This window comes from Phyllostomus discolor, chromosome 3 (genome assembly GCF_004126475.2).
Source record: "Phyllostomus discolor isolate MPI-MPIP mPhyDis1 chromosome 3, mPhyDis1.pri.v3, whole genome shotgun sequence".
Classification (NCBI taxonomy): Eukaryota; Metazoa; Chordata; class Mammalia; order Chiroptera; family Phyllostomidae; genus Phyllostomus; species Phyllostomus discolor.
The window spans coordinates 50489051-50516748 of record NC_040905.2 but is presented as its reverse complement, the minus strand read 5'-3'; the positions used below and the strand labels follow the sequence as shown (position 1 = coordinate 50516748).

General features: G+C 47.6%; 1 protein-coding gene across 6 annotated transcripts in view; it reads right to left on the bottom strand.

Annotated features, from left to right (window-relative positions):
• RASGRF2 (Ras protein specific guanine nucleotide releasing factor 2) overlaps positions 1-27698 on the bottom strand; it is a 192888-nt gene that overhangs the window by 24810 nt on the left and 140380 nt on the right. For all 6 annotated transcript variants that reach the window (XM_036020479.1, XM_028532107.2, XM_036020482.1 and 3 more), the window contains one exon: positions 13094-13200. In XM_036020479.1, coding sequence (XP_035876372.1) covers positions 13094-13200 — 107 coding nt within the window. The remainder of the gene's footprint in view (positions 1-13093; positions 13201-27698) is intronic.

The window sequence follows — 27698 nt, the reverse complement described above, 5'->3', positions numbered from 1 at the left end:
AATAACTTTATTATCTAATTTAACTCTCAATGGCAACATAGTTATAAGCACTAACATCCCCGCTTAGCATGCAAGGAAGTCAAGGTATAAAAAGAATCAGAGTATCTTGACCCAAGTCACACAGGTAGCAAGCAGCAGACCCAGGACTCAAGCCCAGGCGGTGTCGGCTGAAGCCTGAGTGTTCAGTGCCGCACCAGACCGACTCTCCAGAAAGGGGCCGTCAGTGACTTAGTGCTGGTGGCTTGGGCTGCAAGACACGTCAAGCAGTAGTGGGTTACCATGCTAAGTCTGGGGCTATTTCCCACCTGTACTAACAGCCTTTTGAGATAGAGATGTTGAAATTGAAGTCTGTGGTAATAAGACCAGATCACTCAACAGAAAACTAATCTCTGAGTCAATAAATCAGATTCTCCAGCACTTTAAAACTAATCCCTGTTGATAATTCAGGCACCTTGGAAATTACATTCACCCTTTCAGGAGAGCGGGGTGATCATTCATAATACACTGAGTATAGCCACGGAAATCCTAAGATATTGGGAGATCTGCGTCAATACACACAGTTTGAGGGTAGAGAGAATTTTGAGACTAATTGTCTCATCGTGATCAGTACAGGGTATTCCTAACAGTGGCCGGAATTTTCAAAGGAAAGAGGAAATACTGCAGACTGGAGCAAAACCACATGAATAATTTTATACCCTGGAACAAAGGGCTCATAAAGAAGGGGCTTAGGAGCTGTTAGGCTAAAAAATAAGAGCCTGTGGTTTTACTTAATGATTTTCAAGAAAATGAAAAGCACAATACAGCTTTCTGTCCTCTTTGGCTAGAGAAGATGAGAAATTTAATTTAAATTGTGGTGTAGATTCAGGTTAGATGTGGGCCATTTCAGCAACCGGGAAACTGGGCAAAGCTGCCGAGAGTGATGGTCCCAAGATCTTTGCAAATCAGCCCTGACAGCCCCAGAAGGCACTCCTCTGGACTCCTTGTTTCAATAAACTGGAGCCGCGCCTCCACGCCAGTGTGGTTTTCAGCAGAGCTTCAATATTGTGACCCCACCCCGGGGAGACGGTGCCGGCTGACGGCCGGCCAGGGAGACCCTGCACAGCACCCCTTGGCCTTGCCCACCTGCCACCGACTGGCCTGCTGACCTTCCTGCCACAGCTGGGCAACGTGGACTCTGCATCAGGGTTTCTCACTGGAAAAGTGCAAGGCAGGGGTTTCCAACACTTTCCATCCCCTCACTACAAAAATATTCTAAAAGCCTCTTTGCTCACCACTACAAAAAGCACAGCCTGATTGGAAACATAAACGAGGTCATTTTACATCTGGAATGAAACCCTGCGAAGCAATACCATAGTAATGCTAAACTTTCCAATACCTGTTCGACACTTGCTAGTTATTAGTTACTTATAAAATTCTAGAGTCTTCAGAAGGAACAGAACACGTGGGAACGGTGCATCTGTCGTGTAAGAGCTTGTGTACCAGGAAAAGGCAGTGAGACCCACATACAACGAACCCCACACTTGGGGAGCACAGGTGCTCCTGGTGGGCCCTTGAGTACTTACCGGTCGAAGGGACAACAGGTCATGGAGAGGGCATTTGATTTTGAGATGTGGTAATAAATGACCTAATTCTTCTTAAACTGGCAGTTTGGGGAATTATTTTAGCAGATGTGAAGTGGGAGGCTACTAGGAAAAGGCACAACGCAAAATGTGGAAGATGTGTTAGAACAAGAATAACCGAGAGGAGGCAAATGGCAATGAATGACACCAAGTCGGCAAGAAGGAAAGACCGCGCAGAAAATCACCCCTTCGATCACCAGCAAGTAACTCTGCACTGGAAAGACTTGCCACAATGTCAGCCTCTGGACCTGAACAGCTGTGCTTACGGGAATTTGGAATACTGCTCCACATCCTTGAAATCAGATAGCTCCCAAGCCTATATCTTTAAGCCCCAAATGAGACTCAGTCATTTTAAAAAGTATATAATCAGAAAAAAAGGGATTTTTTCCCCAGATGCTGTGTTTTCCGTTGGTTTCTAGATCGGCAGCTGATTGGCATGGACTACAGCCTTCAAGACAATGATGAAGATTGGAGGGAAAAGCAACGTTTGGAAAGGTCTGCTTTCTGTTTGTTTGTTTTTTCTTAATTAATGCCACATGGCCCTGCCCGCTCAAAAAAGATCTTTGAGTTTAACTCCAATAGAAGCCTTTGGAAAATGCTAGAAAGTTATACTTTGTTCTCCATGCCCTGCTCCATTAGGGGAGAAAAGACAGATTTAAAAAAAAAAAAAAAAGCTGATGGGCACACTGTGCATCGCCCTGCTCCCCCCTGAGAGGAGAGCAGAGATGCGGGGTCACCGGGATGTGGTGGGCATGGAACCTGGGGCGCGCATCCAGGGCGGAGCTCTACGCAGCGCACTCAGGGCACAGAGGGCGATGGCGCCTGGGAGCAGAGCGGGCAGCAGAGGAACGCGAAGAAAAGGCCACGAGTGGGGCAAACCTCGGGCCTGGACAAAGCAGTCACCGGGCCCCGTGTCGAGCTGGCTCCGAGGAGTCCCGCGGCAGCTCCGCGGGGTAGTGGCGGGTGACCGCTGGTCCAGGAGGGGCTGAGGCCTCCTCCCGTGGGCCGCGCTCTGCAGAAGTGCCTCCGAGTCTCAGAGTGGGGATGAGCGTGCAGGATGAAAGTCAGGGCAAATAAGGGCTCCCCATGCCACTTTCACCAGAAACCTCTTAGACAGATGAGAAGCGATGGGTGCCTGTAAAATCCCACGTGGGCTGCTCAGTGTTTCCCGTCAATGGACCCCATCCACCAGGGCTAAAGAGTCCCACTAGCTCTACGGGGAAAGCGAAGTTTCTGCTATGGCAACGAATGGGCCTGACAATAAGTTCCACTTAAATCTGTTGCACACTGACTTAGATCCTGCTGTAAATGTCTCTCCAAACATTTTTTAAAGACAAGCATGGAAAGCTTAAGGACTGTTTAAAGGAAAAAAGATGTGGATGTATAGAAGATCAGAAAAACTTAGGTAAGAATAGTTAAGGGAACTAGGGTATTACTCGGTTATTTGCCTGGACCACAGAAAAGGAGTAAGACCATGAAAACCCATACTTATAATAGTTTCTTACATTTTATATTTTTTAGAGCAATCTAACACATAACTCATTGGCATGTAAGAACCCCACACAGATCGTTTTGCCAACTCTGCAGTTGAGGAAGGTAGCCATCGCTAACACTGGGACCGGGACAGAATTCACGTTTCCAGACTTCTCTCCTCGACCAGGTCCTCACCAGGAGGGAGCCGGAGGGAAACGCGAGCCCAGGCGTCTGCTCTGAGGGAAGAAGGAGGGGACAGTGCGGCAGGAGAGGGCACAACGGTGCGAAAACAGGCACCGGCTTCTGCGTCAGGAGGAGCCAAAAGGAACTTGGGTTGCTGGCCTAATTAAGTTGAATAGCACCTTCTCGATTTCATTCTGGCTGCCTTTGTGGGACATCTGAGTTCAGGAACAAACACTGGTTTGTGCCTGGTGGACGTTTGGGAGTTCTTAGCTCGGACACGCAGAGGTCCCCGGGAAGTAGTGCGGACAGCCCCCCGGAAGCGAATGGGCACTGGCTGATAAGGACAAGTGGCACATGAAGTGTGTAGCCCATCGATTATCTTCCCACTTGGTGATTTTATAAACCATTTGCATGGTTAAAGCAGTAGGCAACGAATTTGTCATTAAAAAAACAAATATTTCATAGTTCCTGGCATCTCACATTGTAACTAATTTCTCTCTTCTTGTTCCTGGCACCCTGTCGGCACCTGCTGGCAGGGGAGGGCCGCAGGCACTGCACTGTGCTTTGGAGCCCCAGGGGGCAGCGGGGCCACATCCCAATCCCGTCAGGTGGAATATATGGGGTCTTGAGAATGGCAGGGGTTTGCTGGCCCTCGACTGGGCACAGCGTGAGCTGCATTGCCTGCCAGGCCAGGGCCTGGGAGGGGCACCTGGGGGCCTGCTCACCCCCCTCTAAACTGGGGAGGAGGCACTCAGGGCTCCTCAGCGGGAGGGACGCTCCCCCACACTGACCGTTAGCAGAGACAAACCCTTTGTTGAAGTGACACAAAACAGACTCTGGGAGGGACGTGCTTTTCTAAGGAAAGGTTTAGAAACAGATGGAAAGCACTGTCAGTGTTCAGCATGCGGCATTCTCACTGTTTTGAGTCAGAAGTGGCTTTTTACATTTTACACACTGACCTACCTGCCTCTCAGAGTTGGCCGTGAGCCAGATGCAGAGGCCGTGAGCGCAGGGCTCAGGAGCACGAGCTGGGCGGCCAGTGGCCTGCGTGCGACCCCGGGCTCTCCCTGTCATCTTCAGTTCCCCACCGTGATGCAGGGACAGGAACAGTAACAGTGCCTACTGTCCTCCCCTCCAAAGGCTGGAGTGAGGAGTTAATGACTTAATATTTGAAAACCACTTAGAACAGTGCCTGACACATAGTAAGTGATAAAGTATTTGTTAAAAATGTCCTTAAAACACCAGGAGTCCTTCACGGTGCATTCTCACAGAGGAAACTGCCTGCTAAGTGGGGGGTTAGGTTTTCCAGTTCCTCATGAAACCCCATGCGCTGCATCTCACAACTCAGACCATCTCAGACCACAGGCTGGCTCGGAGGTCAGGTCTAGGGGACCCAAAGCTCCTCTTCCTAGCTCAGTGCCACTGACTCAGGGCCCCTGGGGGTGGGCTCTGGGACATGTCATCCAGCAGTGGTGGAGACTTGGGGGAGGGGGGTCTGTCAAGTCCCAGGCACTTAGCTCAAGTTCAGGAGCATGAGAACAGGACACACCCACACGCGACAGAGCGCGGCAGCCCAGGGAGGCATCCTGTCTCCTGCCAAGAGCTCAGAGATCAGGCACCCAAACTCTGAAGACAGCCTTGCAAGTCTACAAGATCCACAACTCAAGAGCAGGGACTGGGCATCGAGGATGGAGGAGGGAGTCCCTGCCCGCAGACTGTCGGGAGTGGGTGCAGACGAGCAGGGGCGGAGCCCGAGGATGGGGCAGAGCTGGAAGCTGGCCCAGAGCCAACAGTGGAGGCAACAGGAGCTGCCTGCTGGGAGGGCTGGTTCTTTCTGACACATTTCATTCTCCTGCCCACAGCAAAAGTCTGTACCGGGCTCATCCTGGCCCCATTTCCCTTTCAGTTTTGGAACAAAAAATAAATCTGAACTTTGCGCTTCAATTCCAGGCTGGATTTTGCATTTTTCTAAGCAATACCAAAACATTTTTAAAAAATTTAAAAAGGCCCCTGTTATCTGTCCAAATAACGAACGGAAGAGATGAACTTCATTCACTGTCACTTCAGGGCGCCCTGACCCCTGAGATGCTGACACACACACTCAGGACGGGCCACACTGCCGTCCTGCCCACCTCAGCTTGCCCTGGGGCCTGTTCCCACTGCGCTGCTGACCTGGGGCTGCGGGGTCTGAGCCAGGCATGAGGGCACTCATTGGTACCTTCCCTTACTGGGAAAAACCTATCATCCCCTCTGAGATTTATAATCCCAACACCAGGGTCACACAAAGGTTTTGCTTTTGTCTACATAAACCCAGTACAGATGTACCCCTCTCGGCAGGCTAATCGCTGAGGCCGCCGTGGAGACCACCCCCCAGGCTCCTGTTCAGAGGACGGGGCCTTGCAGGAGAGAGCTGGGATTCTGGGTTGGACCTCAGAGAGCCGGGCCGGGCTCAAAGCTACGCTTCTGAGCGGTCTGGGCCTGCATCGTTACACTGTAGCCACTAGTCACAGGTGGCTATTTAAATTTAATTAAATTAAATAACATTAAAACTTCAGGTTTTCAGCCATGCTAGCTACATTTCAAGGCTCCATGTGGCTAGAGGCTATGGAACTGGACAATGGAGATACAGGTTATTTCCAGCGCTGTGAAGAGTTCGCTGAGCAGTGCTGACTGAACCTCCCTGAGACTCAAACGCTTCTTGGGTAAAATAGCGCCAACAACATCTACCTGCCAGAAGGCCTGGCTTTCTACTGGATCCCACCTGTGTAAGGCTCTCCTGAGAAAAGCCGTCCACAGTGCTGTGGGCGTCGACCCAGAACGGTTACTCTAAGAGGTATTACTTTACGTAATTCTCACAACCACTGGAAGGAATGAGGGATAATCTCCCCACTCATATAGAAGAAGAAGTGGGGACCTGGAGGGGCTTACTATTTTGCTCAGCCGCACAGCTAATAAATGGCAAAGCAGGATTCCAATCCAGGTAACTTTGACCCTGAAGCCCATGCTCTTCCGCATTGCCCCACTGACCGCCTTCCCGACCGGCTTCTGAAGGCCCCTCCACTCCACGACCTACGCTACAGGGACGGACTGGCGAGATCAGCTCCAACCAGGGTTTCTGGGGTGTAAAAACTTCAGCTGCTCTGAGGGGCTATGGAGACGGGGTAAGAGAGCTGCTAATTCTTGTCTTATACCCCAAAGTTTATTTGTTGTGTTCAGGAAGTGTTATGGAATACATATTTTAACAAGAAAACTGTGAGTGTGTGTATGTGTTTATATGAAAAGTATAGATAAAACACTCCTATAAATGGAAAAAGTGTGTATGTGCCAAATGCACCATATACAATGTAAAAGAACAAACCGGGGGGAGTGAATGTAATTGGGAGATAAAGGTTTCCATGACGAATATATAAAGAGTACATACTGTCAATAAGAACAAAATCAAAACTAATCAAAAAGTGGGCCATGCCCAGGAAGAGGGGGACCGACAGGGAGAGGCCTCTGAGATGCTCACAGTCCCCCCGTCTCGATCAGGGCGGTAGCTGTACAGGGGTGTGTGCAGGTAGAAGTTCACTGAGCTACACACAAGTTCGATGCCCTTTATATGAAGCATGTAATACCTCAGTAAAACACAACAGAGCATGCCAACTGAAGTGTAAACTCAGGAGTTCTTCATCATCAGCTAACCGGTTCTCCCTCACCATGCCAGAGGACCGAAGGGGATGGGAAGCACGAGGACTGCTTTATCTAAGATGCTCTGTGGAACTGCCCCCCCCCCCCAGGGGAACCTCCGCTTCCTGTGTCATAAACAGGGATGGAATCATGAAGCTGAGGGACTACTTCTCATTGGTTCCATCAAACTGCTCCAGAAGCCATCCTTTCCCCTTCTGCAGAGAGTTTTGGGCAGGCACCAAAGCCTCCCAGAACCTTTTGGTTACTAGAACAATCTTTTCCTCAACCAAAACGTCCAGTCGAACATGCCAATCAAGACTCCAGGTTGGTCCAGAAGCAGACGCTCCCCTCCTGCCCCAGCCTGCGCCGCTTAGGCCGGGAAGCCCACACAGGGGCCCCTTCTTCTCCCTCCAGTGTCTCCTCTCCACTTGCGTTTGTCACCTCTGCCCTCCCGTCTTGGGCCCCAGGGAAGGACAGAGCCCGACGTGATATGTCAGTGCAGGTGGAGCTGGCCCTGATCCCTCTGAATGTGGCAGGTGGACAGTGACTAGCTCGTCCTCTTACGGGACCCTTGGGAGTTTAGGGAGCTCTCTCTGCCAGAGACTTAAGGCTAGGTGCCCTGACTCAGGGAATGTCTGGGCTCCAGTGGGTCACTTCCAACACCCCAGGTCCTGGGCTGCCAGTGGTCTCCTTCACCCAGCCTCTCTCTGATGGGTCACATCACCCTTCCAGGCAGTCACACTGGGCAGCACCCAGGGCCACCCAGACCGGACTCCCCACGGAACCACCTGTCTCACAGAAACACGAAGGAATGGCACTCACTCCCAACAACCCACCTTTCTCCACGTTGCCCAGCAAGCCCCTTCACCTTTACATGGGGGAGGGGCAGTTTCCTTGAAGCTTCTCGCACGAGGCTTGATGTGAAAAGGAAGATCTCCCATGCTTCCCCCAGCAGGCAGGGGACTCACACAGGCAACTCCCTCTGGAAACCACCCTCTCATCGGGCTCTCCTGCCTCCCCCACAGCCGGGCAATCACAATTGCTGACAGCGTCGGTTCCATGGGCCCTTATTGGTCTTGCTTAGTGGCCTAGCAACTCCCTTAAAGATGCGTAGGCTTTTGGTCCTGTGCCTTCAGGTCTGAGACGATGGGAAGCAGAGGCACTGCCTGCCACACAGCAATTACACGAGGTACCATGCCTGGGAGTGGGCATCTTTTCCCAGCGGTTGGAAGCTCCACGAGGTCAGAGGTTGCTTGCGCTTTGCTGGTGTTTACGTCCACCCCAGTGTCAGCACGCTCCAGAGATCAGTCCTTATCAGGGACTGACTGAAGGAAGTGACAGGACAGAAAGGGGGGCTGCAATCTTCCCTCTACAAACTCCTTTGGGAAGGAGATTTTTATGTAAGTAGGTCATTTTTGTCTGATCTCAGCCTTTAAAAATATCCCCGTTAGCCCACAATTAAGAAGACGAGCAATCGTTTTGTTCTCAGGCACGTGTCATTCAGACGGTGTCCCGGGTCAGAGGGAGGGGGTCGTGACCTGCAGACACAGCCGCAGGTCCCTGTGTCAGTGCCAGTCCCTGGCCTGTAAGATTCCTCAAGTAAGTGGGCAGACTGTCTTCTCGGAGTTGGCTGGTCCATCAGATAAGTCAGGAAAAGCAAACTTGCTGGAGATGACACCTACGAGGCCTTGGACAGAGGCTGGAGCACGGATCTGAACGGTCTGCAGCCAGCCCGAGTCCCTCCCCAATGTGTCTGTGCCTGGGAGGTAAGAGCAGTCACGGGAGCACCTGCTTATGGTACAGGCTCAGCAGCTCTGGAACCTGCAGACGCCTTGGCAACTGGAATTGTGCGGATGACTCAGAAAGCCTCCCAGCAGGAGTCACTCGAGAAGGGTGTGCGGACTATAAAAACATGTCTTTGACTTGGATTCGATGCTCTGCACACGGAGCCCTGGTTTCTGGCCCATGTGTGGTTGTGGTCCCTGTGTTGGCTGACTTGGCAACTTTAAAGGCTAGAAAATGACGTCCCGGAGAGAACGAACAACAGCAACATTAAAATGTCAGCCCAGTTTGATACCTGTGCCCAGGTGCCCCACACTGCAGAACCCCGTGAAAGGAGAAGCAAAGATGAGTGACTCGACAGGCCCTGCCTGCAAGGGGCCTGGGGGCTGCGTGCGGGGAGGTGGAGTGCGGAAGCTGGAGAGGATTTAGTCCCGCATACCTATGTCGTACTTCATGCCTTTCATGCTTTTTAATTCAACATAGCCTTTAACTCCCACCACATCTTTGAGGGGAGGGAAGAGGGGAATGATTGTTCTCATTTTCAGAAGAAGAAATGAACACCCAGAGAGGCCAGGGGGCCAGCTCAGCGTGCCAGGGAGGACACAGTGGCAGAGCCGGAAGAAAGACTCGGCCCCCAGCTCTGGCCTGCAGCTCTTGCTAATCCGTAGGTAAGGCGCACAGGTGAAACCCCACTCGGCCTTGCGGCTTCACCTTCAACATGAAAGGTAACAACAGTGAGTGAAAAAAGTCCGACAAAGTGAGGAGAAATGAAGGCAGACTATATTAACAGGCGCAACATTTTAGAATCAGAAGAAAAATGAAACATTCTTACTTTACCAAGTAATTTATACTAAAGGAAAGGCTAGAAGGTTCTAGAAAAATAAATGGCATTCTAACACCGCATTGGAGTGGGGGAGTTGAGCATGACATCTAAGGAAATTTATTTCTCTAGAGAACCAGCACCTGTGCCTCTGCAACTTTCTATTTCTCCTGAATTAAGTCCAGAGTAGCACCTGCCAATACCAGTCACCTTTGGAAAGAAACGAGAAGCGAATACATGACATCTAATCCTTTGTGGCAGACTCGCTTCTCTAATTATTGGGGACGAATCTTCGCCTTGTTGCTTCGTTATGGCTTTTCTGTTTTCTGCAAATTGAAGTGGTGTCTCTGGTTAGTCTTCCATGTGGGGGAAAATGCATTCCTTACTATGTTGGGTTGTATTTTTGAAATGAGTACAAGCTCCTACTCTTTTTTTTAAAGCTACCAGTTCAAAATAATCAGGATGCCACAATAGTGCTACATTCTTCCTTATGTGAACTCGACTGGCACAGAGTGACCCCGATAATGAAACATCTTCTTGTGCAAGCCCTTCATTTCCGTGACATGAAAACGAAAGACAACCGAGGTGAGGCGGGTTAATCAGCAGAGTCTGACTACAGCCCAGGTTTTTGGACCAGCAGTCTCACCTCGTAGCTAGACATTGGCTCTAAGGCAGTAAATACCTTCAGAGGAACTTGGATGAAGCTGTTGTTACTCTTTCTCAGAGCACCATACTGGTCAGCTTGCTTGGGGCCCATCAAGCCAGGGGTCATGCTCACACGTCCTCTGAACTCACAGGTTCAGGCTGCGCCCACAGTGAGAGGAGGCAGAGGGCACACGGTGTGGCCTCCAGGACCATGAGCTGAAACCCTCTCTCTGAATTCGAACTGCTGAACCAACCCATTACCAAGAGGCTTCCTTGACTTGCTCAAACTGCACTCCGTGGAACCCTGAAGCAAGTCAGCAAGTGGAAGAAGGGAACCTGGACACTGAGGCCAGCAAAAGAAATGTACATCCATCCTGCACATCACGTGGTTCTGAAGAGAGGGTGGCAGACAGCTCACCAGGGGGAGGGAGGTGACGGGTACACATGATGAGGTTAGACCAGGACAACTGGAAACCAAGCACAGACCCCCCGGTCCACTTGCACAGGCAGAGGAGGTGAGAGACAAATGAGTGAATGGTAAGAGTGTCCTTTGGCACCTGAGGGTCTAAGTTTTATACAATAATCATGTCAGGAGAAAAGACTGAATACCTGAGCAATTTGGTCCATCCACATATGCCCCAGATAGAGTGGGTATCTGAGAAGCTGCAATTCCCAGTGTGATCCCCCTACATGGAAATGAAGAAGTGTCTTCCCACATACGAGCACATCTGAAGTAACAGCCTGCAAAGTATCTCCACTGTCCCATGGACAGCTGACTCTAACACTGAGGGTGTTTTTCTGAGTTAGAACTGAAGGCCACCAGATACAATTTGAATAAAGAAACTTTTTGTTTTCTCACGAATCCATTTTCTATTCCAATGACTTGGTGCTATTCACCTAACATTGCCTTATATGCATGCATGTATGGATGGATATATGTGTATGTATGTATATACAAAGCAGCTATCAAATCAGGGTAACACACTGCAAATCTATTACAAGTGAGGGGTTCAGTACACCAATCTCCTCCCAACTATGAATTCTCCTTACCAAAAATAAAATAGCCCCAGCGCATTATACTTTTCTAGCTATTGTAAGAGTTATATGTGACTTGTGAGGCATTCCTATTTGAGATCATTAGAAAAAGAGGACACTGGGGATTGAGAGAAGGGAAGTGAGACTGCTAGGGAAAGATGGTTAGGGTTTTTTGCGAGAAGAGCTGGAAGAAAGGAGGGGAGCCGAGGCCAGGCAACCCAGAGCTTTGATTTGTCCTGTGGCTGTGTGAGTCCTGGCATGGAGTTGCATAGGCCAAGCTGAGAAGGGGGAGAGAAGTAAGCAGCATCTATCTACTCAGCCTTGTCTACTCAGCGACTTGGCACTTCTGAAATCACTGAGTTCAAGACTCTGAGACACACACACAGAGGAATGGGATGGATGGTCACATATAGGAAAATCCTCATTATCATGTGTTATCTGCAATGGGCAAAAAGATTTATAAGAAGCCCACTGAGATCATGAAGAAGAGAGACTATGCATTTTCAGTGAGCTAAGGATGGTTCTCAGGATTTGAGTCACCTAGGATTAATTTTTATTTAAGTGGTGTAAAATAAAAATTTTACATCCATTTACATTTTATATGCTATTATTGTTGGTTTAATTTTAATGATATTTAAGAATTTGTATGGGCTACTGGTGATAAGGCCCAAGTCCAACTGTCCCCACTTAGTGAATTCTTTTGCATCAGGGATTTCAGCAGCCTGGCCCTCATGTGGTTCTATGCGATGGACCTACCATCAGAGGTGAGATCCCAGCAGGGACCGTACAGCCCACCTGTGAAAGCCTCTGAGAATATGATGAGGTACCACCTGGAACTCCTTACCTTTTTTCTTTCTCTACTCATTAGCTAATTCACATTTTATATGTTTCCCATGTTCTGATCCGTTCGGGACCCCCTTCTCTCTCTCTCTCTCTTCAAAATTCTCCTTATGGGGTGCTGGCCAGCCACTGTCCAGGAGCCCCCCCAACCCCATTGTTCGGCGGTGGGTGAGAAAAGCACAATGTATGTCTTGGCCCAGTGAGGCAAAGGGGGACCCTGCTTTATTTTATGAAATGGGTATAAATCTTACAAGCTTGCACTGAAAACACACAAACAGGTAACAAGTTGGTGTCCTGTCACTGTGACCCAATTTCAAAACAGAATATAGGAGCCAGAGCCTGAAAGACCATGAGGAAAACGTATTTCCTGAATCAGGCTGAGAAAACACTTTCTGACCAGATACCAGTGTCTGGTACCTGGGTATTGCTTACCTCCAAGGAGCACCTGCTGTTTACCTCCAGAGAGCATCTACTATTTACCTCCAGGGAGCACCTGCTGTTTACATCCAGGGCTACCTGCTATTTACCTCCAGGGGCACCTGCTATTTACCTGCAAGGAGCACCTACTGTTTACCTCCAGGGAGCACTTGCTGTTTATATCCAGGGAGCACCTGCTGTTTACATCCAGGGCTACCTGCTATTTACCTCCAAGGAGCACCTGCTGTTTACCTCCAGGGAACACCTACTGTTTACCTCTAGTGGACACCACTGCAGCTGGCACAACTCCACTTACAGAGAGGCCCCTGCAAACAGTGGTCCTGAGGGGGCGCAGCAGTACAGAGGCACTGCAGTGCCTTTAGCACCCACAGGTCGTGCCATTTGTAGACCTGAAACAGCAGGCTTTGACAATATGCATGTGTTTGCTCTGATCTGCATGTGTGTCTCTTATTTCTTCCCTTCCTACATTCCAATGTCAAGGTTTTAAACTCTAACACCAAAGAATCAGGAAGCATTGGACATCTGTAATGACTTAGAATCTTGATTTTTAAAAAATTCTTGAAAATAATTAATGAGGCCACTGAATTACCTGTGCGTGCTTTGAGACCCAGTGACGGAGGACATTCAGTACTCGATTGGTGGCCGTTCTACGGATAATAAACTCTTTGTCGCATATTCTGTCGGTGTTGTTAAATCCTTAGGAGGAAAAGAAACACAAGCATGCTCTAGTTAAAGCCAGTCCCCAGGGACCTGGAAAATGTTACTTATTTTAGGACATTGGTTAACGAAAGTCACAAATGACACATTTGACAGGGTTGCAAGTGGCTTCAGACTGCTGGGTACTCTGCTTGCTTACCTATGTACCCTCAGAAGTCAGTCCAACACAGAGAGAGTTACAGGCACAGCTGAACAATGTGCATATTTATTAAAGGTCACTGATTAAAGCTAAAGCTGGTCTAATGACACTTCCATTTACACCTGTCTTGCTCTATCATATAAAGCTGAGAAGCAGTTTTAACAAGTATTTGAGTCACCATTAGTTCATCGTTTTTGTGCCAAAGTGCTATATAACCAACAACATTTACAATACAGGTAAATGGATGGATGATGCCATATCTTGGCTTTGAGATGATACAAATGATTCACTGTGCACCCATATATCAAGAAGTAGTATTGCACAGTGATTCAGAACATGACCTCCACAGACAGCCTGTCTGGGCTGAATCTTTGTTCTCCTACCACACAAGTTTTGTCACCTCTCTGGTGACCAGCTTCTTCATGTCCTGCAAGAGATAAAAAGCATCCCTACCCCATAGAGTTGTTGTGGAGATCAAGCTATTTAATACATGCTAAGCTTCTGAATGGTACCTGAAGCAATAGTAAGAGCTCAACATATATTACCTATCACCACAATTCAGTATTGGTTCAACGGCTTCTGAATCCTCTCTGTGCCAGTCTATGTCTCCATTCTAGCTCTGTTTTCACTACCAGGAAACCATTTTAATATTTTTCTGCTATTTTGAAAGAGTCTGACTTCCATTCATAATTAACCACAATTAATTAGCTATAGATATCCTTTAAAAATTAAGTCAAGCCTTATGTAACTTCACTGGCAAACTTCTCAAATATTGTCTGCGCACACCAATTCCATTTCCTCATCTCCACCTCCAAGCTTCTCATCCCATCTCACCACTCATACAGCTGCCATTAACTCTGTGTCCCACAGCCAAGAGACATCTATCACATCTCCATAGAAATCTCACCTAATGGTCACCTACAAGCAAATTACAGACATACTTATATCCCAGATTTCTTCTCCAAGCTCCGGTCCATATGTCCAAATTCCTCCTGACATTTTCCTCTTAGATGTTCCAAACACCTCAAATGTGCTACATCTAAAAGAAAAACTCATGGCCTTTCCACTGAACCTTGTCTTCCTCCAGTGTTTCTTATCTCAGTAGGGGAACACCACCAGCCATCGGGTTCAATAAGCCTGAAACTTAAGAATCGTTCTTGGCCCATCTCTGTGCTGATTTTACCTGCTGAATAAACCTCAAATCTGTCCATGTCTTCCTATCTACGAAGCCAAAGCTGGCACCGAGCTACCGGCAACTCTCCCCTGGTCTCCTGCAGCAGCCCTCCCACTGGTCTCCACTGCCACCCTGGCCTCCTCAAACCCGTTCTCCGTGAGAGCCACTCCTGCTTCCTATTTCAGCTCCCCAAATAAGCCCATCTTTGCCTGACTCAAACAAATCCCCTATTACACACCTCACTGCATCACACGCATTTACTTTCTGACACATTTGCAATTTTACATTTATCTATGTGATTATCTGGTTAATATTTTTGTCCTCCACGGAGACAGGGATCAGGTATGCCTTTGCCTAGTATGAGCACGTCTGGCATGCAGCGTGTTCTGTACACAATGTATATTTGTTCAACAAATGAGTGAAAGCCTGGATAACAGAAACTTACTAAGTACTTATTGAATATAATATGGGTATAAGGACACTTGAGTGAAAGACTGAATGAACAGGTTTTCAGAGTTTATGAATGAGTTAGAAAAAAATCTATGAGTGTCTAAAGGGCAGAATCCCCATCTCCATACTCTTCTTTGAATATAGACAGATATCTTCCACCAGCCAGTGGACACTGTGGAAAAATGATGATGATAATGTGTTCTTGGCAACCTAGAGATCTTGAAAAAAATATTTTGCTGTCAAAACCTTTGAAAATCTGGTCCTGGCCAGTGTGGCTTAGGCATTCAGTCCCTGCTCAGGGTGCCCACGAGAGGCAACCAACTGATGTTTCCCTTTCGTATTGATGTTTTTTCCTCTGTCTCTCTCCCTTACTTCCCCTCACTCTGAAATCACTAAACATGTCCTCAGTGAGGAGATAAATAAATAAATACATACATAAATGCATAAATCTGCAAATCTGAGTAAAATATAATAAATACATTTTTTAAAATACATAGCTAAGTTTTCAAGAAAACAAGAACTTTTCCAGATTCAAAGACACAGAGACATCAGAAAGTCAGCACTGAGTGAACGGATGCCGGCTGCCCTGAGAAGGGGGCAGAAACTCATGCTGGTAACACAAGGCTTAAATTTTAATACCCACATGGATCAGCAGAGGAAGCCCCAGGGCCTTCATGAAATGCAGATGAGGGCGTGGAATCTGAGACTCCCACATACAGCTGGAACCCTCAAAAGATCATCTGCTTTATAAGAGAGTGGGCTAGCAACAAAAATTCTCCAACCTACTCAAGGAGACGGTTAAGAAACTTGTCTGCCTCTGCCTAGATCTCAGTGGGGCTGGAAACAGCCTCCCTGAGCCTGCTAACCCCCGGCCCCCCTCAAGCAGATTTGAAGCTCAGATTGAACAAGGCTCGTGTGGTCTGCCCCTCCAGCTGAGAAGTTAAAATAGAAAGTAGCCCAGGCCGGCGACAGCCACAGGGCCCCCGACAAAAGCACACACAAAAGCTCTCCAGAGGGACACATGCTCACCCTCAGCCTTTACTGGGTTACCACCGAGAAAGCCCCTGAAGAGAAACTCACACTCCACCGTGAGTTTCCTCACTCCACTCACTCTTCACTACACAACACGCAATCCCTCCACCGTGAACAAGGATCAGCAGACACAGGAATCAGGAACTTTCCACCTCCTCTACCACTACTACCAAGAATTTCAGGTACTGGAATTAAGAAAACCAAAATTAGAATATTTACAAAGACTACAGATATAATAAAGTGGGAATTGAAAATGTGAGGAAAGAATAAAAACATTTTTAAAGATTTTATTTATTTATTTTTAGAGAGGGAAGGGAGGGAGAGAGAGAGAGAGAGAGAGAGAGAGACATCAATGTACAGTTGCTGGGGGTCATGGCCTGCAACCCAGGCATGTACCCTGACTGGGAATCGAACCTGTGACACTTTGGTTCGGAGCCCACGCTCAATCCACTGAGCTATGCCAGCCAGGGCAGAATAAAAACATTTTAAAAGTCAAAGTTTATGAGAGCCATATAAAACTCCTTTCAACTAATAAATTATTATTATTTCAATTATTGTTGAAAAATAGACAAGTTAAAATTTAAAACCCAACTGATAGATAAACGCAGGCTAGAGGCAGCTGAATAAAGAAAGAGAAAACTAGAAAGAGATATGAAAAATAGTTCTGAGAAAACTATTCACCTGCAGTACAAATAGAGATGAAAACAGAAAAGAGGGGTAGAGACCGGTGGTAAAGAATCAGAATTTACAGCACTCGTCTAGTAATGTGTCAGGGGGAGAGACACAACGTCAGGGAGAGGCAACAGAGGAAAAGGGTTTTCAGACTCGATGAAAGACACGAATTGTCAGGCTCAAGACTCACAAAGAATTCCAAGCCAGAGAGATAAGTGAAAACCACACCTGAACACTCAGAAATGGCAGAACTCTAAGGAAAAGATATCTGTGAAGCAACTGACGAGAATATATATGTTATCCAAAAAAGACAGGCAGATGAAGAGCATGGGAAATGGGAAGGTATATTAATGAATTGAATTAGAGGAAAGGCCTGAACTGGAGTGAGAGCTGGGAGACAATGAGACAGCCTTTTGGGGAGGGTGTCCAAAGCTCTTAAAATACTGACAAAGCGGATGAGCAGCTCCCTGCCCACATGGATAACTGAAAAGACGGCTTAGTCAGTGAGACAAGAACAGAAAAGATAGGAGGTGGGGTGAGAAGGAGACAAAAATCAAAGTAAAATGGCAAAAGAAAAAAGCAGTTTTCAAGAGAGCCATCTATGCCTTTAAAATACTTTAGAAAAGAATCATATACCAACACTGTCCCTTGAGTCTGTGTCAGGCGTGGGCAGAGAGGGGAGCTTATTTTGAAAGACAGGCAAGAAAGGCAGGGAACTTTCTTCTGCTCTCCAGATTATTTAGCATCACACAGAAGAAGGCCACATAAGTGTTTTCTTTGTAAATTCTCCAAAAGTTTCATAAGTTCAAATCCCAACCTCTATTACCATTTAGGTTAGGGTGCGATGGCATTGCTCGGATGTTCTTTGTAACTGTTGCTAATAACCACACTTTTTAAGAAATATGTATTTATTGATTTTAGAGAAAGGGGGAAGGAGGAAGAAAGAAAGGGAGAATCAATATGTGGTTGCCTCTTGTGTACCCCCAGCCTGGGAGCTGGTCTATAAACCAAGTATGTGTCCTGGCTGGGAATTGAACTGGCGACCCTTTGGTTCGCTGCCCAGCACTCAATCCACTGAGCCACACCAGCCAGGGAAAACCACATTTTTTAATGTAGAACTTTTTAAATGTGGATGTAGCTTGGTAAGTTCACAAACATCTCTTTGCTGTTTGGAACTCGTCACTTTCTGCCACTGGCACTGCTCAAAAATTCCCTTCGAAGTTGACCAGGTACTCACTTAAGCGACCTTCAACAATGCCCACTCAGCACAGCCTCAACGGCCCACAGCTGGTGGTGAAGACGGCCGGAGCACAACAGAAGGGTCAGCTCCGGAAGGACCAGCCTTTCCAGTGCTGTAGGAGCACCAAGCACCAGGGAAGGAAAACTCCAAAGACTCACCTCCCACCACACCCTTCACGGGGCAGGCCACCCCTGATGTGACTCAAGGATGAACCAGAAGTAAAATTCAGGGCAAATTACTTAACCTCTCTGTGGCTCAGTTTCCTCACTCTTAAAAAGAGGGGAATAGTGTTGCCACATAAGGTTGTAAATAAGAAATATATTTACTATAAAATATATAAATATGTTTCTCATCCAAAGCTGCCTTCATCCCACCCATCATCCCCTTGGCCCGGTGGCCCTCACAATATACTTCTGACATGTTAGTTATCATAGTGATATGTGAAACAGTAAATATTTGATAGATATCAACCTCTTCCTTTCCTTCCTGAAGGACCTCTCTCACTCTTTGATCAACAATAGAGGTCTTTGATCCTAGAGAGAAACACTCTCTCACCTCTATTTAAACCACCTACAATTCAACCAGACACACGAACCACCTATCTGAAGGACACACCTGCAGCAAGTCCCGATACATCAAGCTTTATAAAAGGGGCTGCTGCTAACTCACGAATCGAAGTTGCCTTAACTGGGCTCTCGTGTGCTCAGCTGCCATGGCTGTCTTGGCGTGAGAGAGCATGGAGATCCATGCTCCTGATCAGACAGGACCGTCTCCCCATTTTTCAGTCTTTAAAGTTATGGGTTCAGCACCACAATTTCCCACAACTTTCTAGATTCCCTCCTTACTGTAAGCACCCATCGAAGTTGGGGGCTGCTTGGCCAATACTGATTTCTGAATTCAAACATGAACTACACAGCTAACCGGTGGCGATATCCAAGCAGAAGCCATTTGGTCCTAGAACCACAGACTGGCCTCCACGGAGCGGCTGTGCCATCTTTGGAATAACAGATGGCAAACCTCTGTGGGGCTTTAAATACCGTTCACTCAGCAGGTATGACAGCACGACCAAACTCTACATGTACCAGGAGAGTTTATCTCACCAACACCACACTTCAAGAATACTGTCACACTTGAACAACAATTAAAGGAAAAAAATAATGATTTGGAAAAAATTCATATCTATATCTCAAAAAACTCAAACTCCTTATAAAATTAAAACTAAAAAAAAAAGAATACTGTCACAAGATTCCTCTCTGTCAAATTTATGTTTGTTCTTTCTTAGTTGTAGGCACTGGTCAAACTGGCTCATTTGGGCAACAAAGCCATCTGGGAAAGTGGTAAGCACCAACATGTGTTGATAAATTCAAGAATGAGCTTTAACTTCATGGTCCTTCTCCCACACACCGAACAAGGCATTGTATCCCTGAAAAAAATCAGCACATGTGCCGCCTCTCTCAGTAAACTGTACACTCCTTGGTGAGATTTTAGCTCAAACTTCTCTGTAGACCCTTGAGCTTTGCACACAGGCACTCAGTAGGTATTTTTCTTAACAATTGCATCTCCTCCTATGGGAAAGATCTGAAAGTGTCTTCAGATGCTATGTAAGCATCTGAATTAAGGTCATTCTTTTGCCATACTACCATGAAGACTGCGTATTTGAAATCTACCACAAGCAGCGTATGATAAAGTAATGTGGAGGGAGGCAAGAAAGTTGAAAAATAGAGAAAAGAAGGAAATTTTCATTTTATTCTTCAAATGATGTAATGAACAAATATTGCATAGGAGCCCTGATGATGCTAATGAGCTATAAACAAATACTGTATTGCTTTTGCTTTTTAAAAAAACCTTCTTGTAAGTGTGTTCTTATTCTTCCATTTTTAAGTTCTTCTAACACAGGCCAACCTGGGTTTTTTCTCTGTGTCACTAATTGTAAGAAAATGAAAAAACACATCCTTCTAGAGAGAGGAAAAGATGGAGCAGGTCCATCATTTGTGATGAAAAATACACAAAGAATGGCAAAATCGGTATCTTTCCTTCTCTTTCACCTTTCAAGTAAATCAGTAACTGTCAGCTGAATCATTCTCATGGATTTTAAAAAGTGCTGCTTAGTTTCTTTCTTTTTTTTTTTAACAGGTGATAAGGCAGACTCCATCCACGACCATCCCAATAGGTCCTGGACCCCAGAGTGGGGTTTTACACTAGCCGGGAGGTAGATTCCATGCTGAACACACGGTGGGCACCTGGGAAGTCACAGCACAGGAGCAAGTGGGGTTAGTGATGAAAGATCACTGAGGAAACTCCAGGGGTTGGGGGTTCTGATTGACCCGACCTACCAGTGTTCTTGCAGAGGACAGGCAGTTGGTCGGATATGTGGGGAGGGGGGGGATGAGGGATCTGATCAGATATCGGAGGGGGGACATTAAACTAACTCAGCAGGGTTCTTACTAAAACTGGATTTTACAAGGAAATACACAGATGGGCCTAGGAAAAGGTTCAAAAACCTGACTAAAGTTTGGTCAAGCAAAGAACTGTTGTAAAGATCAAGTGAAGATAAACTTGCAGAGATAAACAGAAGTCCACCCTGGAGCCACCCTGGCAGAGGCCCACCAGCTGCACATTGTAGCTTTGAGGGGAGGGCTGGTGGTTGCAGGGCTGGGGACAGAATGGAGAGCAGCATTAACACAGCGTGAGCCCGCAGGAGAGCCCATACTGGTGGAAGAAATGAATGTTTCTGTTTCACATACACCCACGTGTGGGCTGGACTTAGAGTGATTAGGTGTCTCAAAAAAGATTAGAGCAGGTGGGGGTCCTGGAAGAATAAGTCGAGGATTTCCAACCTGCTAAATTTACCAGCCACACCAGAAGCACCACCACGAGGAGAGTACAGATAACTTGGCTGTGACTGACTTCTCACGGGCAGCGTGGCAACCTTAGTGGGCATTCCCCTAAGTCATTTCTACAGCAAGTGTGTTCTCAGTGCCAAATCTCTGTCATTGGAAAAAAAGACGTGAACCCCACTCCTCATGGGGGTCACATTTGGGAGCAGGAGAGAACAGTAACGCAGGAATAAACCCTGTAGCACACTGAGAAGAGTGATGGGGAAAAAACACAGAGCACGAGAAGAGAGCCAGGGACCTGGGGGGCTGGGAGGGAGCTTTCGACTTTAAAGCCTGCTGTTGAGGACAAGGCGTCTGAGCAAAGACTTGCAGCAGAGGCGGACCTCAGGACAGATGCTGCTTGAGAGACAGGCAGCCAAGGCAAAGAGCACAGGAAGGAAACCTGGGTACCTGCCATGGCTGGCATTTCTTTCTATGGCCACATGTGTTTGAAAGAGCAGCCAGCAAATATAATCCTTAGCTGGGTGGCCATGAGCCCAACAGCAACGTGGGAACCTGTGTCATCAGGCCAGGTATGGGCCCCAAAGAAGACAGTAAGGCGGGTCCAAGAAGAAAGGCTGTGGGAACACAGTGCAGTTGATTTGTGGGCTGAGGGGGAGCTTTGCCTGCAAACTTGCCAGAGCAGGTGGTTAGGAGTCAATGCTCCCTGAAGTGACTGTCCTGTTTGTCATCTTGTGCAGAACATCAGCACTGGGACCACCGAGCACAGGGAAGTCTTGGACAGAAAGGAGTCTGGGCCCTAAAGGATGAGGAAGAGTCCGCAGGTCCTGGCGGGACCCCCTGCCGAGTATGCCCAGGTGGGGGTGGTGAGGGACAGACACTGCTCATTCCTGGAACTGCCGCTTCCTGTGGGGTCAGAGGTCTAACAGGGCCTGTGTGTCCTGCTATGGATTTCTGACTTTATCCTGAGGGAGCTGGGGCAATGGGAAGGGATCTAAACCAGGAATTACATGTCGTCCTTGCTAAGGGGCCACTAACATGTACGTGACAGAGACTCTCAGTCAGGACTCCTCGATGCCCTCTGAAATTCCCTGGGTCTATGAACTCCGTCCGCAGTTTCTGGATGGAGAAAGGCAGCCATGGGTTTGGAGCTGGCAGAACAGAGGGCCCTGCCTCTCAGGGGCGGAGCCCAGCGTGTATGTCTTGTTTTGTGGAATCAGCCCACAGTAGAGGCGGGCAGCCTGGCTCCACCCCACAGGTGAGGACAGGATTTTTGAGGGCTCAGGTGCTTTGCTCAGGGTGCTAAGCAAGTGGGGAGTCGGGCCTCATGGGCTATGGTTCCACAGCACACAATGTCAGACATGCCCACACCCTCTCTGTCCTCTCATCAAAAACATGACTCAGGAGGACCTACCAGGCTGACCGCTCCGCTCGGCTCGGCAGGATGCCCTCCCCGCAGAGTGTCCTCAGATCTCTGCTTGGATTCTAAATGAGTGATTTTATGCTGAGTTCAAAATGCAAGTTTGTGCATTTCTTCTTTTACTTCTCACAACTCCATAAAACATAGTTTTTGCTTTTGCAGATGAGAAAGCAGGTTCATAAAAGCTCAACAGCCACCTAAGGTCACAGAAAGTAGAAGCAGAGCCAGGATTGACGTCCAGATTATTCAATTCTAAAATCCAGGCTCCTCCCACTGAAACACACACCCGAGAGGCTGTTCGCAGGGAGTGCAAGTCGCGCCGACTGACTGCTGTGTAATTTCAGCCCTTGCACCGCGGCTGTCATCAGGTCTGACGCTGGGGCAGACATGTGACAAGAACGCACGGCCAGCACGCAGGGCGGCGGTGACTCTGGCAAAGCAGAAGGGACATTTGAGGAGTTGATGAGAAGGAAAGTACAGAGTAAGCAAGTTTAAAGGACTTTTCGAGAAAATTGCTGAGACAAGAAAGAAAGAAACCGGCTAGAAACCTGTGTATTCAGGTGCTGGAGGTGGGGGGATGAACACAGAATTATTTGAGGTATTTTGCAGAAACTAAAGCAGAGAATTTTAGACATGGTTGGGGAGAGGATATGAAGACAGGCGGCTTGCTCCCTCTCAATTGTTAACACATTAGAATGTATCCAAAGCACTTTTAACATATAAAAATGGTAGATTTCACTATTAAAAAATAAAATGAACCTTGGGAGGAATGGTAGAAGCCACAAAACACAGAATTTTTGTAGACACAAAATATTTATTAAGCATCTTTGTGCCAATAATTTTGTAGGAGCTGGGGTACAGCTGTAGGCAAGGAAAATTAATTAGCAGCTCCCAGGAACCGGCCTTCTACTGGGGGATACAAATTATAATGTATAACATCAGTGCTATAAATATCTCTACACAAATAAATAAGGTCAATTCAGATACTGGAAAGAGCTAAGTGAATGGTAAATAGGCTCACGAGAGAGAGAGCACATTCACTAGACTGGAGTGCAGAAGTCCTTTCCAGGTAGGGGACCCTGGAGTTGGGACTCGAATGTTGAAAAGGAGGTGGTTATCTGAAGGCCGGGGGGAACAGTGTTCCAGAAGCACAGGAATGAAAAGGCCCTGAGACAGCTCAGCATGATCGAGGGGCAGAAAACAGCCCAGTGTGGCTAGAGCCCAGCCAATCTGGGGGCAGGAGAAAGGAGCTGAAGTTACACCATGACAAGATCACCAAGTATCTTAAAAGCCAAGTTAAAGAGCTGGGTGATTTTTCTTTCTTTGTTTGTTCTATATCGCTGGTTTATTATAAAAGGAACAGCCAAATGGAAGAGATGCATAGGGCAAGGGGTGGGGAGAGGGTACGTACGGAGTTTCCACGTCCCCTCTGGGCTCACCACTCTCCCCAGATCTTCATGTGTTCAATAACCCGGAAGCTCTAAAGAGCTGGACTTTATTCTCTGGTGCGGTGGAGCCACCACAGGGCTTTGTGCACGCGAACCTGCACGTGGAATCTGATTTGCGTTTGGAAAGGATATTCTGGCTGTCTAGTGTATGCAGACTAGATGGGGCAAAAGCAGGCCAGACACGAGAAAGTGACCCAGCTGACCCAGGTCAGGCAGGTGTGGACAAAGGTTGTGGCAGGAGCGATAGGAATTGTTGGAGACAGAGGGGTAAGGCTTATTGACAGACCCGGTGTGGAGGTCTGCACTGAGATGAACAGTGTCCCCCCAAATTCAGGTCCTCTGACCTGTCTGTCAATGTTTCTTTATTGGGAAACAGAGTCTTTGCAAATGTAATCAAGGTAAGATGTCAAACTGGATTAGGGTGGGCCCTAAATCCAATGATTTGTTATAAAAATGTGGTTATAAGAAGAGGGGAATTCGGATGCAGACACAGTGGGAGGGAAAAGGCCCTTTGATGACAGAGGCAGAGAGTCGGGATCTGAGGTCTTAGGTGAGTCCAAGCAGCCCGATTGTGGGGGTCTCTCTGGACAAGGGCCCCTCCCCGTCCCCGTTCAGTTCCTGTGTGGGGCGCTCCACACCCTGTGTCTCCCTCTGGTCACACCGTCAGAACTCGTGGGCTGGCTTCTGCTTTTCTTCCCATGCCCCAGAGGCCAGCAGCAGAGAGGTGGAGGGTCAGAGCACAAGTATTCACGTCCTCGGCTGCTCTGTAGCCTTTCATTTTAAATCCTGTACCTGCTTTGAAACTTACAGGAAGTGCAGTGAGGAGAATATCCCTGACATCTAATTGTGTACTGAAGTGTGAGTTTAGAGACCCCCCAGGATTTCAGACTGACTCTGAGCAGCTCGCTGTATAACTCTACTCCAGGAAATTAACAGTGCTGGCTAATCAGTGACTGGCCCCTGGTTCCTTGCACCAACAGCTTGGGATCCATCCCCTCATCTTCTGAGGCCAAGGTCAAACAACTCAGAGGGTTGATAACAGCACAGGGTGGCAACGCAGTGCACACTGCCGGGACCACCCCGTTCCTTCACTCTCAGCACACCTCGCCAGCCACCTGGGACTTGAAGACTGTAGTCACCTCATGAGGGAGATCAAGGGACACCTTCCCTTCCCTTCCCTTCCCTTCCCTTCCCTTCCCTTTCCCCTCCCCTTTCCCCCTCCCTCCCCTCCTTCCCTTCCCTTCCTTCCTTCCCTTCCCTTCCCTTCCCTTCCCTTCCCTTCCCTTCCCTTCCCTTCCCTTCCCTCCCTTCCCTTCCCTTCCCTTCCCTTCCCTTCCCTTCCCTTCCCTTCCCTTCCCTTCCCTTCCCTTCCCTTCCCTTCCCTTCCCTCCCCTCCCCTCCCCTCCCCTCCCCTCCCTTCCCCTCCCCTTCCTTTCTTTTCCCTTCCCTTCCCTTTCCTTCCCTTCAAAATCTCTCTGCAATTCCGTCTGCCCTCTCTTCCTTCATGCCTGGAGAGAGGAGCAAAAGGTGATAGAAGAAATAATGGGCACGGGATTGTTTAAGGGGCTTATCTCACTGAATGACCTCGGAAAAGTCCCTTCATCTCACAGAATCTCAGTTCCTCTTTGGCAACAAGAGGTGCTTCTCTAGATGCCTCTGAAGTCCCTCCCTCAGTGTCTCCTTAGACAGAGCTCAGGTCTTCCACTGCGGGTCTGATACCCTCGTTTCCCTGGTGTCATCCATCACCTGCCCCTGTCCTTTCCCCACCTCTCCTCTGGCACCTCAGTCTCCGTGGATCCCTCCCTTACAAGGGCCTTTCCTCAACACTGCCATTCCCTCACAGGTGACAGTGGAGGCTGTGTCTTTCTTGCTTATCATACTCGAGGAATCCTTAGAGTATATTTGTAAGCAAGCAAGAGCTCTCGTCAGGACGAAATGAAGTGTCACTTTGCCCAGTGGTCCTGGGTGCTCCTTGGGGTGGTTGGGCAACACCAGTTCCATACATCTGATTGCAACCATGAGTTTCCATAAGGCCCCCAAGTGCAAACAGACCACAACCCAATGTCTTTTCTTTAAGTTTCAGTGACGCTGGGATGCATCAAGTGGACCCGTGTGGCATAGACAAGATCAGCAGACTGTAGGAAAAAACAGTGGGGGCTGTTAAGAGTCAAATCACCAGAAGCAAAGGGGAGTCTGCATTGGTTCCCCAGAGTAAGCCCCAGGGCATAGGGAAAGTGGAATCCAGTGGTCTAGTCAAGTTAGCAGAGATCTGCACCAGTCCCAGGGGCGGCTATTATGAGAGCAGGCTTCAAAGGGGCATTTTTGTGGGTTGGCCAAAGCTGTGCATTAGCAGCAGAGGCACTGAGGACCAGCACGTGAGGTTTGATATAGTTAGGACGTGACATCTGGCCTAGAGGAGCAAGAGCAGGCTAGCGAGGGCAGCGGAAACAGCCCTGGGAATCCTTGGATGCGCTTCCAAGGAATTCTTTGAAAGATGGGCTTTCCAATGATGATACATATTGGAAGCATGATGGGGGAAGCAGTTCTCAAATTATTGCAATTCAAGTATCAGAAGAATTGGGCCCTACCCTGAAGTCCCACGCTACAGGCCTAAAACACTGGGTTTGGTTTACATCTCCCTTCGCACAAAGGATCTTACACACAGTGGGGACTGAGTCAGTCTGTTCAATTGCTTTTACTTTTTAAAATCCAAGATTGTTTATTCACTTTATCATTTGTGGATAAACATACCAACACAGACTGGTTCTATGTGTTGGAAGACTTTGGTATTCCCTGTGTCAGGAGGTTCCTGGACCTCCCTTCCTTGGAATTTACCACACTTCTCCTCCTGTCCTGCCCTCCTCAAGGTCTGCAACCACAAGACTTGAGGTATTGTGAAAGTACATTCAGCTCAGTAACTGGGCACTGAGAAGAGGGGCTTGTACACACTTGTGGAAGCTTCAGTCCTAGGAAAACACCCTGCACATGGGGCCCCATCCTTTGGGCCCCCTCCGCCCTGGCTGGGGATCGGCTCCGCCTGTTTTAATGTGTCTCCGCAAAACATTTCAGACAAAGTCTCTTTGTATCACTTCAACATAAGATGGCTGCTCAATGGTCAATGTTGAAACTTTCAAGTAGCCTACTAGCAATTCTTAAGATGTGTTTCAGAGCTTCAGAGTTATTTTCCGTCCTTACTCAGGCACCTTCATGTCACCTACAAAGGACTTTGTTCCCACATAGGATTTCATCTTTCTTCCCTCAAGAATCCATGTTTTGCTGATCAAGCCAACACCTACTAACTGATGTGCAACTGCCAGAAGGTACCAGAAGCTCCCAAGAATTCCATTCCCTAAGACTGTGTTACTGTCACTATTCATTGGGGTTGCTAGAGAAAGTCTTTTTTTAAAACCACAAATTCTGAAACCTTTTTCTATTTAATTTCCCAAGAAATGATTCAATAGTCTAGAAATGATCCAACAGTCTACCAGATACTTAAGCAAAATTGTTTTCTACCGAACTGAGACAAAGTATTTGGTTAATATAAATATGAATTTATGTACCATATCAATTCCTAACCTTTATGAAGGTTGACTTCTTTCCTTCATCAAAGTTTGCCCAAATTTAAGGGCAGAGACCTTAATTCACACAGTGTGGTATGAAGTCATGTTGGTTAGAAAAATAATTTTCCGAAAGTAAACTAACTTCTTGGACTTGAGGTTCTACTGAAAGACTGTCAAGTACACTGAGCCTGTGGAGTAACGAGCAGGGTGCCGAGGAAATGCTCTGTCTCGGAGAAGTGAAGATGGCCTTGTGTGCCTCTCCCATGTTCAAGCCAGCAACTCCGGCTTACTCTTCAGAGGCGGGGGGTCTCTGGGTTAAAAGGCTGAGGAAATATACTACAGTGAAAGCATCATTCTAAGAGTTAAAACATTATAATTGTTATTATTTATAGCTAATATTCATTCAGTGCTTACTTTTTCCAGGGACTAAACTCATTTAGCCTTTACAACAATTTACAACAACTTACAATCTTGTAAGTCGAGCTATCCTCAAATTTTATAGAAA